Source organism: Triturus cristatus, chromosome 11, assembly GCF_964204655.1.
Source record: "Triturus cristatus chromosome 11, aTriCri1.1, whole genome shotgun sequence".
In the NCBI taxonomy this organism is placed as follows: Eukaryota; Metazoa; Chordata; class Amphibia; order Caudata; family Salamandridae; genus Triturus; species Triturus cristatus.
The window spans coordinates 1,164,105,987-1,164,119,602 of record NC_140594.1 but is presented as its reverse complement, the minus strand read 5'-3'; the positions used below and the strand labels follow the sequence as shown (position 1 = coordinate 1,164,119,602).

At 43.2% G+C, this 13,616-nt stretch overlaps 1 protein-coding gene across 1 annotated transcript in view; it reads right to left on the bottom strand.

Moving 5' to 3' along the window:
- The window catches only part of LOC146788643 (putative cation-transporting ATPase 13A4), a 383,399-nt gene that overhangs the window by 262,524 nt on the left and 107,259 nt on the right, over positions 1-13,616 (bottom strand). The window contains 2 exon segments of the mRNA XM_085635852.1: positions 9,999-10,079; positions 10,175-10,245. Of these exon segments, the coding sequence (XP_085491978.1) occupies positions 9,999-10,079; positions 10,175-10,245 (152 nt within the window).

Genomic DNA, 13,616 nt, shown 5'->3' with positions numbered 1-13,616 from the left:
TGATTAGCAGTGATAGAGTGCTCAGAGTCCAAAGGCCAACATAAAGTATCAGCAAAAATGCAAGGCAAAAGGCAAAACATTGGGGTAAAGGCCACTCTAAGGATGATAGGTCTAACACTGAGGCACTGAAAGTCCAGACTGTCCTGCTACTTGAGTGGCCATCACAAACCAACAATCCAGGTAGCTGTCCTTGGCTCAGGCCACTGCTACGATCTGCACACTGAGGCTTTGGAGGACTCCCACTTGCCCTACTCCTCAGCACTAGTTCCGCGAGTTGCTCCAGGTGTCCGCATATGAGCGAATCATAGCCAGACTTTCTGACCATTATGATCATTTCATAGACACTTGGGGACTCTTTCTTCAAAAGTCCTGACCATGAACCCCCTCTACATGGTCCCCTCTACACCAGGGTCTTTTTTTTTTTATAGATGACCCCCACCCACTTGCACCACATGTTCTTCTGTGCCCATACCTGTCTTGGCCCTTACTTTCACCCCCTACATTCGTCAAATGCCCATTGTGCTCCCATTAACCTTATTCCAGCGCCCTGTGGTTGGTGGTCTTGACCTGGATTATGCCAAACTTGGATCTCACAAATCTGAAACATGATGGGCCCATTTATTTTCTGCTTGATCCATCTCAATTTGGTTTCAGAACCAATCATGGGACAGAAGCTGCATGGGTCTCAGCTGTCGATAATATCCGATCTGTGGTTGCAGGCTGCCGCATTGATCCTTTTTGATTAAATAATTTTTGTCTTCGTTATATATATATATATATATATATTATCTACTGGCGGTCGCCAGTAGATAGTTATAGTTAGGACCGTGTTTCCATAGGAAATCCGCAACATTCTATTTGGAATAACTTTGGCGCCGGTCGACGAATCCTCGCGAAATTTTTAAAACTAATGGGGCTCCGCTCCTACCCTGAAAGTCTCGGGGGGATTCGTCAAGCGGGGGCTGAGAAAAAAGGGGGGTCCCAAAACGCGTTTTCCCCATGCATTTTTCCATAGGACCTTTAGACACAGCTACAGCCCGAACGGCTGAACAGAATTACTTGAAATTTGGCAGAGAGGTAGTCCTCAGGTCAAGGATGTGCCTTTTGTAGGTCTGGTGCAAATCTGTTCAGTAGGTCCTGAGAAAATAGCATTTAAATCAATATATATATCTGTAAGCGCGCTCCGTGCGCTTACCGTAAGCTTACCGTACGCGTACGGTGCCGTGCGCGAGCTCAATTCTGATTGGTGGTTACATGACTGTAAACATTCGAATCGGTCGAAATCAGGAAGTGTCGGCCACCATTTTCTGTCTCTCACACTGAGAAACAAAGGTGGGGAACGTGAAACGGGGGCAACGAAGAGAGTTGCAGACCCCCTAGTGTTTGTCAGGGGGTCCAAGAAGGACCCAAAAGTACGAAAAATAAATTTAATAATTTTAAAGAAAAATCGCGGGGTACGCGTACGGTAAGCTTACCGTACGCGCACGGCAAAAAATTTTTTAAAAAATAATAAAGAAGTAACAATCACATTTATTAAATAAATTAAAGGACCCACAAGAGAGACAAAAACAAATGTTACTGCGTAAAAAAAGGCGAGGCGCGCACGGCATGGCCTGCGCAACGTGGGCGCTCTGTGCGCGAAGCGCACCGAGCGCCCACAGCGCGTGCGCGGTGCGCGAAGCACACCGTGCGCGCAGGGTGTGCGCATAGGGAAAAACCAGAAAAAATAAATAAAAAATAAATACATAACTTAGCATTTGAAAAACCTTGCAAATTCACTGAAAAAACCATAGGTTTCACACATGTTATAGTTAGCTGTACATTTCACTCGTAAAAAACCAATGAAATTCCACGTTATAGTTAGATCAGGTAATTATAACTTGCGCGACCGCAATCCACAATGTGTAATTTCAGATGTCATCATTGATGTCATGAGTGATGTCACTGACCATGTCATGAGTGATGTACTATGTGACGTCATCAGCAGTTTATTGTGGGCGCGCAAGTTATAGTTACCTGATCTAACTATAACGTGGAATTTCATTGGTTTTTTACGAGTGAAATGTACAGCTAACTATAACATGTGTGAAGCCTATGGTTTTTTAAGTGAATATATATATATATATTCACTGAAAAAACCATAGGTTTCAGGGGTGTTATAGTTAGCTGGACTTTTCACTTGTACAAAACCATTGAAATTCCCCCGTTTTAGTTAGTTCAGCACTGCTGATGACGTCACATATTGCATCACTCATGACATGGTCAGTGACATCACTCATGACATCACTGATGACATCTCAAATGACATCACTGATGACATCACTGATGACATCATCCAGTGAATGTGTGTTTTTCTGAAAATTAAATATGTTTTATATATGTATATCTCAAGGTCGATGGAAGAATAAATGGATATATAAGTGTCTAAATGGATGATTTGTTTTTGAAAAATTGATTGTGTAACTGACTGATTAAGTGTATCATAGTGAATACATGGCTTAGTGAGTAATGTTTAAATATGTAAATATCTGTATCAGTCTCTCACTTTGTGTATAAGTGGCTGCATGGGTTGGTGAGTAGCTACATGGGTGTCTATATAGGTTATTAGTTGGTTTTTTGAGTATCAGTCTGAGTGTCTGCATTGTTCGGTGGGGGGTATTACGTAGTGCATAGGTGCATGACTGAGTGACTCACTGTTTGTATGTGTTGAAGACAGCATGTGTGCAGGACTGTATGGGTGGATGAGTGTGTGTTTGGGTGTGTTAGTGAGTGAATGACTGTCTCAATAGTGTCTTTATGAGTAACTACATATGTTTTAAACTAGTATATGTGACTATTGGTGTATATAAGTGAGTATATGTGAGAGTGAGAGATTGAAAGAGTTCTTTCGTGAATAAGTATGTGTTCCTATAAGTGATTGTTTAAAAGACTAAGTATGTGTAAGTTTCCGTAGAAGTAAGTGTGGTGGTGTGTGTATAACTGTATATGCAAGTAAATGTATGTTTGATTCTTTATTAGCATGAGTGACTATGTGTGTGAGTAACTCTATGGATGAGTGGCATTGTGTAACAGGATGTATAGGTGTATGAGTACATATGATGAGTGAGTACATGTATGAGTGACTTATAGGACTGTTGGTGAATGAGTGGATGTGTATGTGGATCTAAGAACTACTGAAGAGGTTGTTGTAACTGGTATTGGTATGTCCATTGTTTTGAAAATTTTAGTCTCTATTTTTGAATGTGTGTTTCAAAGGTTATATTAGGGGAAGAGGAGGTCTGCCACTCTATCACAAGGATGATGTCATCAGTGATGTCATCAGTGATGTCATTTGAGATGTCATCAGTGATGTCATGAGTGATGTCACTGATCATGTCATGAGTGATGTAATATGTGACGTCATCAGAAGTGCATTGCGGGCGCGCGAGTTATAGTTAGCTGAACTAACTATAACGGGGGACTTTCAATGGTTTTGTACAAGTGAAAAGTCTAGCTAACTATAACACCCCTGAAACCTATGTTTTTTTCAGTGAATTTCTGAGGTTTTTTAAATGCTAATTCCTAACTATAACGTGCCTGAAACCTATGGTTTTTTCTGTGAATATATATATACTTTCATATTTTTACTGTGAGAAGGCAGCTCACTGCAGCAAGATTTACGGCACTACCAATACCAGCAGGCTCTGGGAGAGCCAACGCCCACTGAGGCAGGTGTTTAGGATTACAAAAGATGCCGGTGCCTCACACAGTGTTTGAACTTGAAGCCTCTGAAGAAATGCTAATGCAGCATGAAACGCGTCAGGCACATGAATGAACTTGGACTCTGTTCCCCTTCCACTGCGCTGTTTTCCTTGCAAAATAAACGAAGATTTACCTACCTGCGTGATGGCTCTTCTAAATGGGTAAAAGTGAGAAAGTGGATTTATTTGACGGCTGTTCCCGGTCGTGGAGGAGCCCAGCCACGTAGAAGTGGACCGAGCTGTAGTCACCAGACAAACGGCGCAAAGGGCAGGAAGGTCGTGTTGCAAGGTATCACTGGCAGCCAATGCGGAGTGTGACATTTTCCAGACCCACTGGGGTTTTAAAACTTTCATATTTTTACTGTGAGAAGGCAGCTCACTGCAGCAAGATTTACGGCACTACCAATACCAGCAGGCTCTGGGAGAGCCAACGCCCACTGAGGCAGGTGTTTAGGATTACAAAAGATGCCGGTGCCTCACACAGTGTTTGAACTTGAAGCCTCTGAAGAAATGCTAATGTAGCATGAAACGCGTCAGGCACATGAATGAACTTGGACTCTGTTCCCCTTCCACTGCGCTGTTTTCCTTGCAAAATAAACGAAGATTTACCTACCTGCGTGATGGCTCTTCTAAATGGGTAAAAGTGAGAAAGTGGATATATATATATATATATATATATATATATATATATAAAGCTCCAGACACTTCACTTCAGAGAATGAAGGAGGACCGCACACAGCAAGATTTCTCGATGCGTTTCTTTATTGCATTCTATCGAGATAACAGCAGTAACACAGGACGCGTTTCGGCGTTCGCGCCTTTTTCAACATATATATATATATATATATATATATATATGTTTGTTTCCAAAAGGTCCCCCAGATATGAGGCCGCACTCCAGAGCAGGTAAGTGTCACCACTTTAATGAAAACAGCCTGATTCACACCCCGTAATGGTGCCCCCCTGGCATGACGCGTTTCGAGGCTTCCAACCTCTTCCTCAGATGCCAGACACACAAGCAGACAATATCGCGTACATCTGCACTGTCCTCGCACGCTATTTCTTCAATTGCTTCAATTTCTAATTGGCCTCTGGTGTGCCGTTTCACCGATGCATGCTGGGACCTGCAGTTTGATTACGCCGCTTTCATCCCTCTGGTGGGTCGAGTGCTTGTGCAAAATGAAGGGGCCAATCCTCAGCTCTCCATTGAGCCCCCGAGTGAGACGCAGACTGTTTAATTTTGCATCCTGCTCTGCCGATCACAGAGGAATTGGTTCCCTGCGCAGACCAGCCCAGTCCAATGGCGGTGCGTCGCCTCCACGGCCTGGCAGCGCCGTGAATACTTGTTGAGTTATCAGTGACGATGTCCAGGTCCGCCAAACTTTGAGTAAGGCTGTCAGGTTGTCCTACGTTAGCATTATCATGGTTCAATCTGATCATGGTATCTAAAACTTCAGCATCATTGATACTGAAATTGTACGTAGGATTAACTACTGCACTATGGACCTCATGATTGCTGTGATTATTTCTGATTTTGTGCCATTTTTTTAACTTAAGTTTTCTTACGTATTTAAACAAATCAATCCTATTGTTGGCATAGTTGGAGGGATAGGAGGGACAGAAAGACAGACCGAGACAGAGTGTCCTTTTCTCTACAATGCTCAAAGGCCTGGCAGAAAGATTAATAATAGTTTTATTAACCATAATGTCATCCATTAGTAGGCCCTTCTGGCGCATGCCCTGCTGTTTCCCATGGTGCCACGACCCCTGCCTCTTCTGCCAGCGTTGTCTGATCCTTGACTTTCGATTGCGACGTTGTCTCTTCCTCGGCCCCTGCCACGGCCCCGTTGGCCTCTTGACCTCGGGGTGGGTGTCTCTCGTGTAGTCTGTCGACCCCGCCTCAGTGTCCGATATTCGTCTAAAAAAGTTACTTGACGACTGCTGCGTTGTTCAATAGTAGCACTGCTGGTGGAGATATCAGATTCACTTTCACTGGTCGTGACTGTCTCGCTGATGGACACTTCAGTGGTAGTGTTTGTGGTTGGCGCAGTGATTGGTTGGTCTTTGTACAGGTGATCATACTTATGACTGAAGGTCAAAATCCTGCCACTGTCGTAATCATTACTGCGCTTGTGCCTTTTTTGGCCGCACCTTCCGTGAGAGTGTGGGCTAATGCTAACGTTAGTCTAGGTTTACCCTGTGACATACTACTACGCACTATGGTGATGACCAATCATTCGTTACCCCGATCGTGCATTATTATAATTTTTTCTTGGTTTGGCGGTTGTCGCTTTAATTCCTGATGTCAATGCATGTTTTTCCATAGTGGACAGCTGTCCTCATGTTCATTAGTACTTTGTACAACTCTAATCTGTGCTGCACTGCTCTGTTGGTTGAGTTATTGTCACTCTACCGATGGTCACACTGCTGCCTTGTAACATTATGCGAGCACATAAGAGCCTTTGATTGGTTGGTTTCTTAGCAACAGGACGCGCTCTAGTTGCGTGTTAGAGTCCATTTTGGTTACCATGACGATCATTCATGCCTATAACTTTATTGAAGGGCGCGCCGACATTATTTTATTTTGACAGTTTGGATGTATCATGTGAAATCTGTACCTCTAACGTTTATTACTGTGATGTTTTGATTTTTTACTGCTGCTGACGAACTCTGATACGTTAATACATGCGAAATACGATCTGTTGATTGACGCCATTTGGCGATATTGCACTGTGCATTTTACGTTCATTTCAATGTTATGATTTGATGTTAATCTATTCTTGGCAATAACAGGTTGTTTTCAAATGTACTTGATAATAGTATGAATATGTACTTTACAACTGCTTACACCAGTCCTGTTTCTATTTTTAATGTGGCACTGGCTATTTCACTGCCCTCATTCGTTGTAACATTCACGTGATCAAGCTTCTGCCGAAGCGAAACGCGTTGTGAATAAACCTTGAGAATAGAGATTGAGACCGAGTCCTGTTTGCCTGAGAGCGTACTTGATACGTTTTTTGAATCTTTTTGATATATATATATATATATATATATATCTCATACCATAACGACTCCTTCCTGACTTGAGTGGACCCGTGGAAAGTGGCGCGCACGCCAGAGGAGATAACCGGCTATTTCAATTCACAATAATCACTATTCCAATCCGCGCGCTCTCAGGAATCAAAGACCCAACGCGTTGTGTTAATAAACAGCAGTCCACTTACACTGTTGTTGGGTCTTTGATTCCTGAGAGTGCGCGGATTGGAATAGTGATTATTGTGAATATATATCTAGAACTTTCAATAGCACAGGAAGCAGAGAAATAGGTCTGTAGTTGGATGGATCACCAGAGTCAGACTCAGGTTTCTCAGGTTTCTTAACCAGAGGCAAGTTTTTTTCCTGTTTCCAGGCACGAGGACTATGTTTGATGACAGAGAGGCATTTAGAAGATTATTGGCCAGTGAATTAATGGCACCTACCCCTAAGGCCAAAAGGCCCAGGAGGCATGGATCAGAGGGAGAGCCAGACTTAAGGCTACGGATTGCTAATAGCAATTGTTCCAATGAGATTGTATCAAACCTATCAAGTGAAAGGATTGAATCATGAATTAGGCTAGGCTGCTGATTGTCCCCCATAATCTCCTCTACCGACATAGAAGGGAAGAGACTGGCTTGAAAATGTACAATCTTATTCTGAAAATAGGGAGCCAATTGTTTGCACCATTCCACAGTGTGTTTCTGATGCCCTACACAGGCCTCTGGGGACGTGAAGGTTGTCACAACTTTAAACATTTCTCTAGACTCGTTGATGGCTTTTACAAGTCTGTCATCAAAATAGGCTGTTTTTTCAATTTTTATCTCTTAATGATATTTTTTCAAAGCAGCTTAATACATAGCTTTAGCAGTCATTTAATATGATAACCTCCACTGTCTTTCAAGATGTTTACACTGACTCGTAAACTCATTGAGGGAGTCTGTGTACCGGGGACAGGAAGGCTTAGCTCAGCATGGCCGCCACAATAGTTTCGACACCAGTTGACAGGTAGCGAAGCCAATCCATTAAGCATCAGTAACCACATCACCTGAGAGAGCAGGCATTCTCCCCTTCAGTGCCCTACAAATGGCTTTTGACTGAATCTTGTAAAAAGCAGGGGTGGGCGGAATTTGCGAAATCCACTTTCGCAAATTATCGCGAAAATTTGTAAAATTATCGCAAACAAGCGGAAATATCGCGAAGATGCGGAAGTTTTTTTCCCGCATGTTCGCGAGATTTTCTGCATGGTTGCGGGTCGCCAACTTACCCATGTGGTTGCTCGCGGGCGCGGCCATCTTGTTTTGAGTTGTCTCGCGGTTCATGATCGCGAGAAGAAAGACGTGATCGCGTGACGCATGACGTCACTGTGGGCGTGAACTGTTGCGAGACAGCGCAAATGGCTAAAAACAATCCAACATCTCATGGAGAACGCGACCGGATCAAGAAAACTTGTCGGCGAATGCAGGGATTCAGGTAAGGCGATCGCGCGTGCGCGAGAATGTATTATTTTACAGCGCGAGCAAGAAACAAATTATTGCCAAGCTGCGGAAAGCGGAAATTTTGACATTTTCGCGCTCTCCGCCGAATGCGAAAATGTCAAATTATCGCAATTTCCGCGAACGGAACGAAATTTTCGCCCAGGCCTAGTAAAAAGCCCTCGACACCCGAGACATTGATCCACCTTGTGTTTGGGTCCTCCCTACACACGTCCACCTAAATGTAATCAGATAGTGGTTCGACCAGACTAATGGGGTGGGAGTATGCACTTCCAATATTACATTCAAAAATATATGATCTTAAACATGACCTGCTCGACATGTAGGCTCGAACATAAATTTCGACAAGGCGAAGGAAGAAATACTCTCCCGGGAGGAGACCACCTTCTTCTCCTCAGTGATATCATATGGAGATTAAAGTCTCCCAAAAGAATAAAGTGAGCGTATTCTCACTTTTCATCATGTTTTTAGTTGTCCCTGTACTTTACATCACAGATATCTCTGTCTAGGTAGTAAACAGCTCACCCTTGTGTAAATAGGTACTATTTTCTCACAAATTTGCCTTCACCCCTTGGTTTCTGGGAGTAGGGACATGTACGTCCACATTTTGAGGGAACTTCACACTCAGAAATCAATCAATCAATCAATCAGGTCACTTGTAGAGTGCACGACATACCCGTGAGGGTCTCAAGGCGCTGGGGGAGCGGGGGGGTGCTGCTACTGATAGAAGAGCCAGGTCTTGAGGAGTCTTTTAAAGGCCAGTAGGCCTTGGGTCTGCCGTAGGTTGGAGGGGAGGGTGTTCCAGGTCTTGGTGGCGAGGTGGGAGAAAGATCTGCCGGCTGCGGTCGTTTTTCGGATGCAGGGGACTGTGGCAAGGGCGAGGCCGGTGTAGCGGAGCTGGTGGGTGGGGGTGTAGAAGCTGAGTCGTCTGTTGACGTATGCTGGTCCGGTATTGTGGAGTGCGTTGTGTCCGTGGATGAGGAGCTTGAAGGTTATCCTCTTGTTGACGGGGAGCCAGTGCAGGTCTCTCAGGTGGGGTGTGATGTGGCTGCGGCGGGGGATGTCGAGGATGAGACGTGCAGAGGCGTTCTGGATGCGTTGCAGCCGTCTCAGGAGCTTTGCCGACGTTCCTGCATAGAGGGCATTTCTGTAGTCCAGCCTGCTGGTGACGAGGGCCTGGGTGACTGTTCTTTTTTGTTTCGGTGGGGATCCACTTGAAGATCCTGCGGAGCATTCGGAGGGTGTTGAAGCGGGATGAGGAGACGGCGTTGACCTGCTTGGTCATAGAGAGGGTGGAGTCATGGAGGATGGTGAATTGACAAAAGCAGTAAAATTACCAATAAGTGTAAAGGTAAATCTACACATGAGTAAATCTACACATATAAATTAGGGATCATGGTGTTGTGGTGAGTTTCAGAAAACCAGTTGAACCAGGTAAGGGAGTGGTTATTCAGATCTCAATAGAAAGACTGAAGTTCACAACTTGTGCAGAGAGTCTGAAAACATTTTGCTTAATTTGTCTCCTTCCATAATACCTACTCACATTGCTTCCAGAAATTCAGTGTTTGTATTCACCACTTTTAACTGTTACAAAGCGCCTACCACACATGAATGGGAGTGAGACCAAGAGAAGTATAGGCCAACATTGTTTCAAAAGTTCTCTGGGAAAGGGTACCACTGATTTGCTCTACAGCACCACCATAAAACAGATTTGACTGCAGGAGCTCACCAGATGATGTGTTCTTCGCTTGTAAATCCTGTTCCAAACTTTGAATGTATCTCTGAGCAGGAGTATTTGTCTTCCAGAACCCTGCAATGTGTAAAGCAAACCCAGCCAGGTGAGAAAGGATTTTGCAAGAGGAATTCTAACTATGGAGACACATGTAAACAGTAGTTTTAACTCACCCAATTTTCTGGAACTGCTTCTCTGAACTGTCCCAGACATAGCGAATCTTCTGTACCTGGATGCACCTCACCTGCAGAGTAAAACAAGCTCAAGTATGCAAATAAACTCTTGACTAGTGAGAATACTCCTAATAATCCTGCTGTAGGCCCAATGAATCTCAGTCTGTCTATGAGAGAACTTGAGCACTGGTTGGGTTGGAGCAATGGGGCAAAATGTTGATCCTAGGCCTAGTGCTGTAATTGTGCCACACGAGGTTTGCTTCAGTTCATGCACCCTCAGTACAGCACAGGTTTGTTTGATTAGGAATGTCATAAAGTGCAACATTCTGCATGATAGACAATACAGAGCATTCTGAGGCTTTGAAAACACACATCAATACAACAATACAACATCACAGAAGCAAAACGGTAATTGCAAATCTACTGACAAATGGGGGAGTAGAGTAAAGGCACAGAGTCATCACCATTATCCAACTAGGATGACCTAAAACTAACTGTGTGTAGGAATGTAGTAGCATCACAGCCACTATATATCCACTACACTCAAAACCGCCCACCATCAAAGACTCTTATGGAGACCTAAAAAACTCAAGATTCTTAAACGACCATCAAAAGGGATCTCGTGCTATCTCAAAGGCCGACAATGGCCGGTATATGCCAATCTTGAATTTGATGTCAGCCACCCAGTAAACATGTATTTAATGTTTCAGTAAAACCCTGAACAAGGAAATGTCTGCTCACCTGAAACACAGCATGTTGGCATTCAGTCTTGACACTGAGAGTGAGTGCAAACTGTGAATATACTGCCCGTATGGAGCCATGGAACAAAAACTTGATCACTGTTGTCCAGCACTTTGAGCACTTTGGATTACTGATGGATTTATTAAAAGACTTCTAACTTTGGACATTTACAATTTGACACTACTAGTATGGAACGCTAATATTGCTTTTGGACATGCCAAACAGCATTTTAGGGATTGATTGTTTCTGCAGAATGCTCTCATATTGGCAAACTGTGTCTTTTAAACAATATTGACATCTAAACACTGATCCTTGTAAGAATTGATTGCATTTCCTTTAGCTTTCATGAAAGAAACTCTGAATTTTAAAGGACATTGGTGAGGAGCGCTTACAGGGATCAATTGTCACATTTTAACCTGTTCACAAATAGGTCAAATTTGACACTCAATGGCAAAAGACCGGAATACATCTTAAAAACATAGGGACTGATTACAATGACTTTGGTCTGGGGACCTCCGTAACATTTTCGGTTGTCCGAATACTGCCTCCTCGGCAGTCTTACTGCCGTCTTTCAATTTGTGCTGTGAGACCACCACAAAACCGCCACCACTGCCGACCTTTCAGCTACTGAGGCAGCAATGGCAGAAGTAGAGGTGGCCACTGGAGGCGGTCCTGTGCAGCTCACTGCCATCCCAATTACAATCTGCCTTTCTGCTGTCCTGTTCCTGGTGGGGACACCGCAATGCGAGAGTTGGCAGAAAGGCAGGTAATGAGCCAAATTAATGGCTTTAGGGTGTATATGTAATGTAGCTGATACTCACGCATTGCCCTCCAATGCCTCCAGGTTAGGGGCCATAATGTTTCACAACTAAGGCATGGAAGCAATGCCCCTCTGGCTGTAGACACTGTCAATATGGCCAACATTGGCTTACGGCTCATTTCCAGGGCTGAAGCATGTCGCCCCCCATGACTCCACTGCCCACACACTGCTAGTCCCTTGGAAAACATGTAATATGGTGGGCGGAAGACTGTGGCTCAGTGGTCTTCTTGGGACTGCTGCAACAGTGGTACAGCAGTGAGAGTGCCAAACTATTAATCAGCCCCATAATCCTCATTGATACTTATTGAGGAGGGGCTAAGCATTACATCTATAGTTCTCTTTAGGTAGTACATATGCTAAAGCTATCTCCAACATAATAAAATGGGTTTATAAAGCTTTACATGCTGACCAAGGATCTCTAAGGCACATTTTAAAATTTGAGACTTTTAGAGATGAGTTGTCACAGTTCATGTATTTATTTTTTTTAAATATTTTTATTTTCACAAATCCAAAAACAGTGTTGATTACACATACCAATGTCGATTGTCATGTTACACTTTTTACTGGGTAGTACCACAGTTAATACATTATATACAGTTGCCCCATTCTGTATCATAACATACCTAGGTGTCTGGGTCCCTGATAGTTCCTGTGGGTTAGTCACTTAAATCTGTGTCTGATTCCTCCGTTGGAGGGGTACAAATGTTGCCGCGGAACAAATTCCACTTGCCCCACACCCGCTCCCACTTGTTTGGACACCCTCTGTGTATGAATATTGCCTTTTCTGCCAATATTGCTCTATCTAGGTCTTGACACCATTGCTGATGTCGGGGGGCAGTAGACGTGCCCCAGTGCTGTGCTATATTGCGTTTAGCGAGTGGTCGCAGTTCATTTTTAATAGGAATCTTAGTATAGCTCTTAACGTGTCTCTCTGCACAGTAGCACTTTTACAATCCTGGACGCCAGCACATGTGAAGATCTTTCTAAAGAACTTGACACCAAGAATAAGCTTCAAATTGGATGTAGAAAACTGTTCACAAGTAAAACATTACTTTCAGCCAGGACACAGAGTATGGCACTGTGTGGTTTTATTGCGGTTGGGGGTCCTTCCATTAAAAGTTTATACATCCAGATGGAATAACCTAGAAAACATATCAAGTATCTGTGATTTGTGTAATGGAGCAGTACAAGATCTACCTCATGTTTTGCCAGTCGGTTTGTAAAGCCGATGTGTTTTAGATACAAAGTCTCTTCTGCTCAAGATTGAATCATGTTATGCAAGTCGCTTTCTGATGAATTTGTCTGTTATAATTTGTTGAAGTTTCTAAAGAGTTTTTTGAAGTTGTTTTGAAGTATATAATATGAATTGTTCTAAATTCATGTATTTTTTTATTTGTTGACCTCAGTAGCGGTCTGAAGCAAATCAAATAAAAACCTTGAATTACTGATGAGGGGCTAAGTGCAGTGCAAGACCTGGTTATCTGAGAGGATAATTTGTAAACTATATTAGTTTTGTGTCAAAGAATAACACTATGGTAGCTGTAGTTGAATATTCACGCGTCTGAAACCCTCAAACTTTGGGTCAAGTATCTGTAGTGATCCACATTGATAGAAGCCAGTCCTGACATGGTATTAAAAAACCCTGCTACCAGCAAGGTCAATACAATTGAAGAATAGAAGATAGAGGATACAGAAGCACACGTAATCTGCAGTTCATTATATAAATGGTCAGAGGAAAGCCAAATCTTAAATCCTAGAAGTTTGATTCCAAAGTTGTTCCATGCTTTCACATGGCTCTTGATTATGGATGTGTCTACAATAGCAATATTACGAAAATGACACTGAGGTACATTGTTCCCTATTTAGACTAAAGTGAAGAAC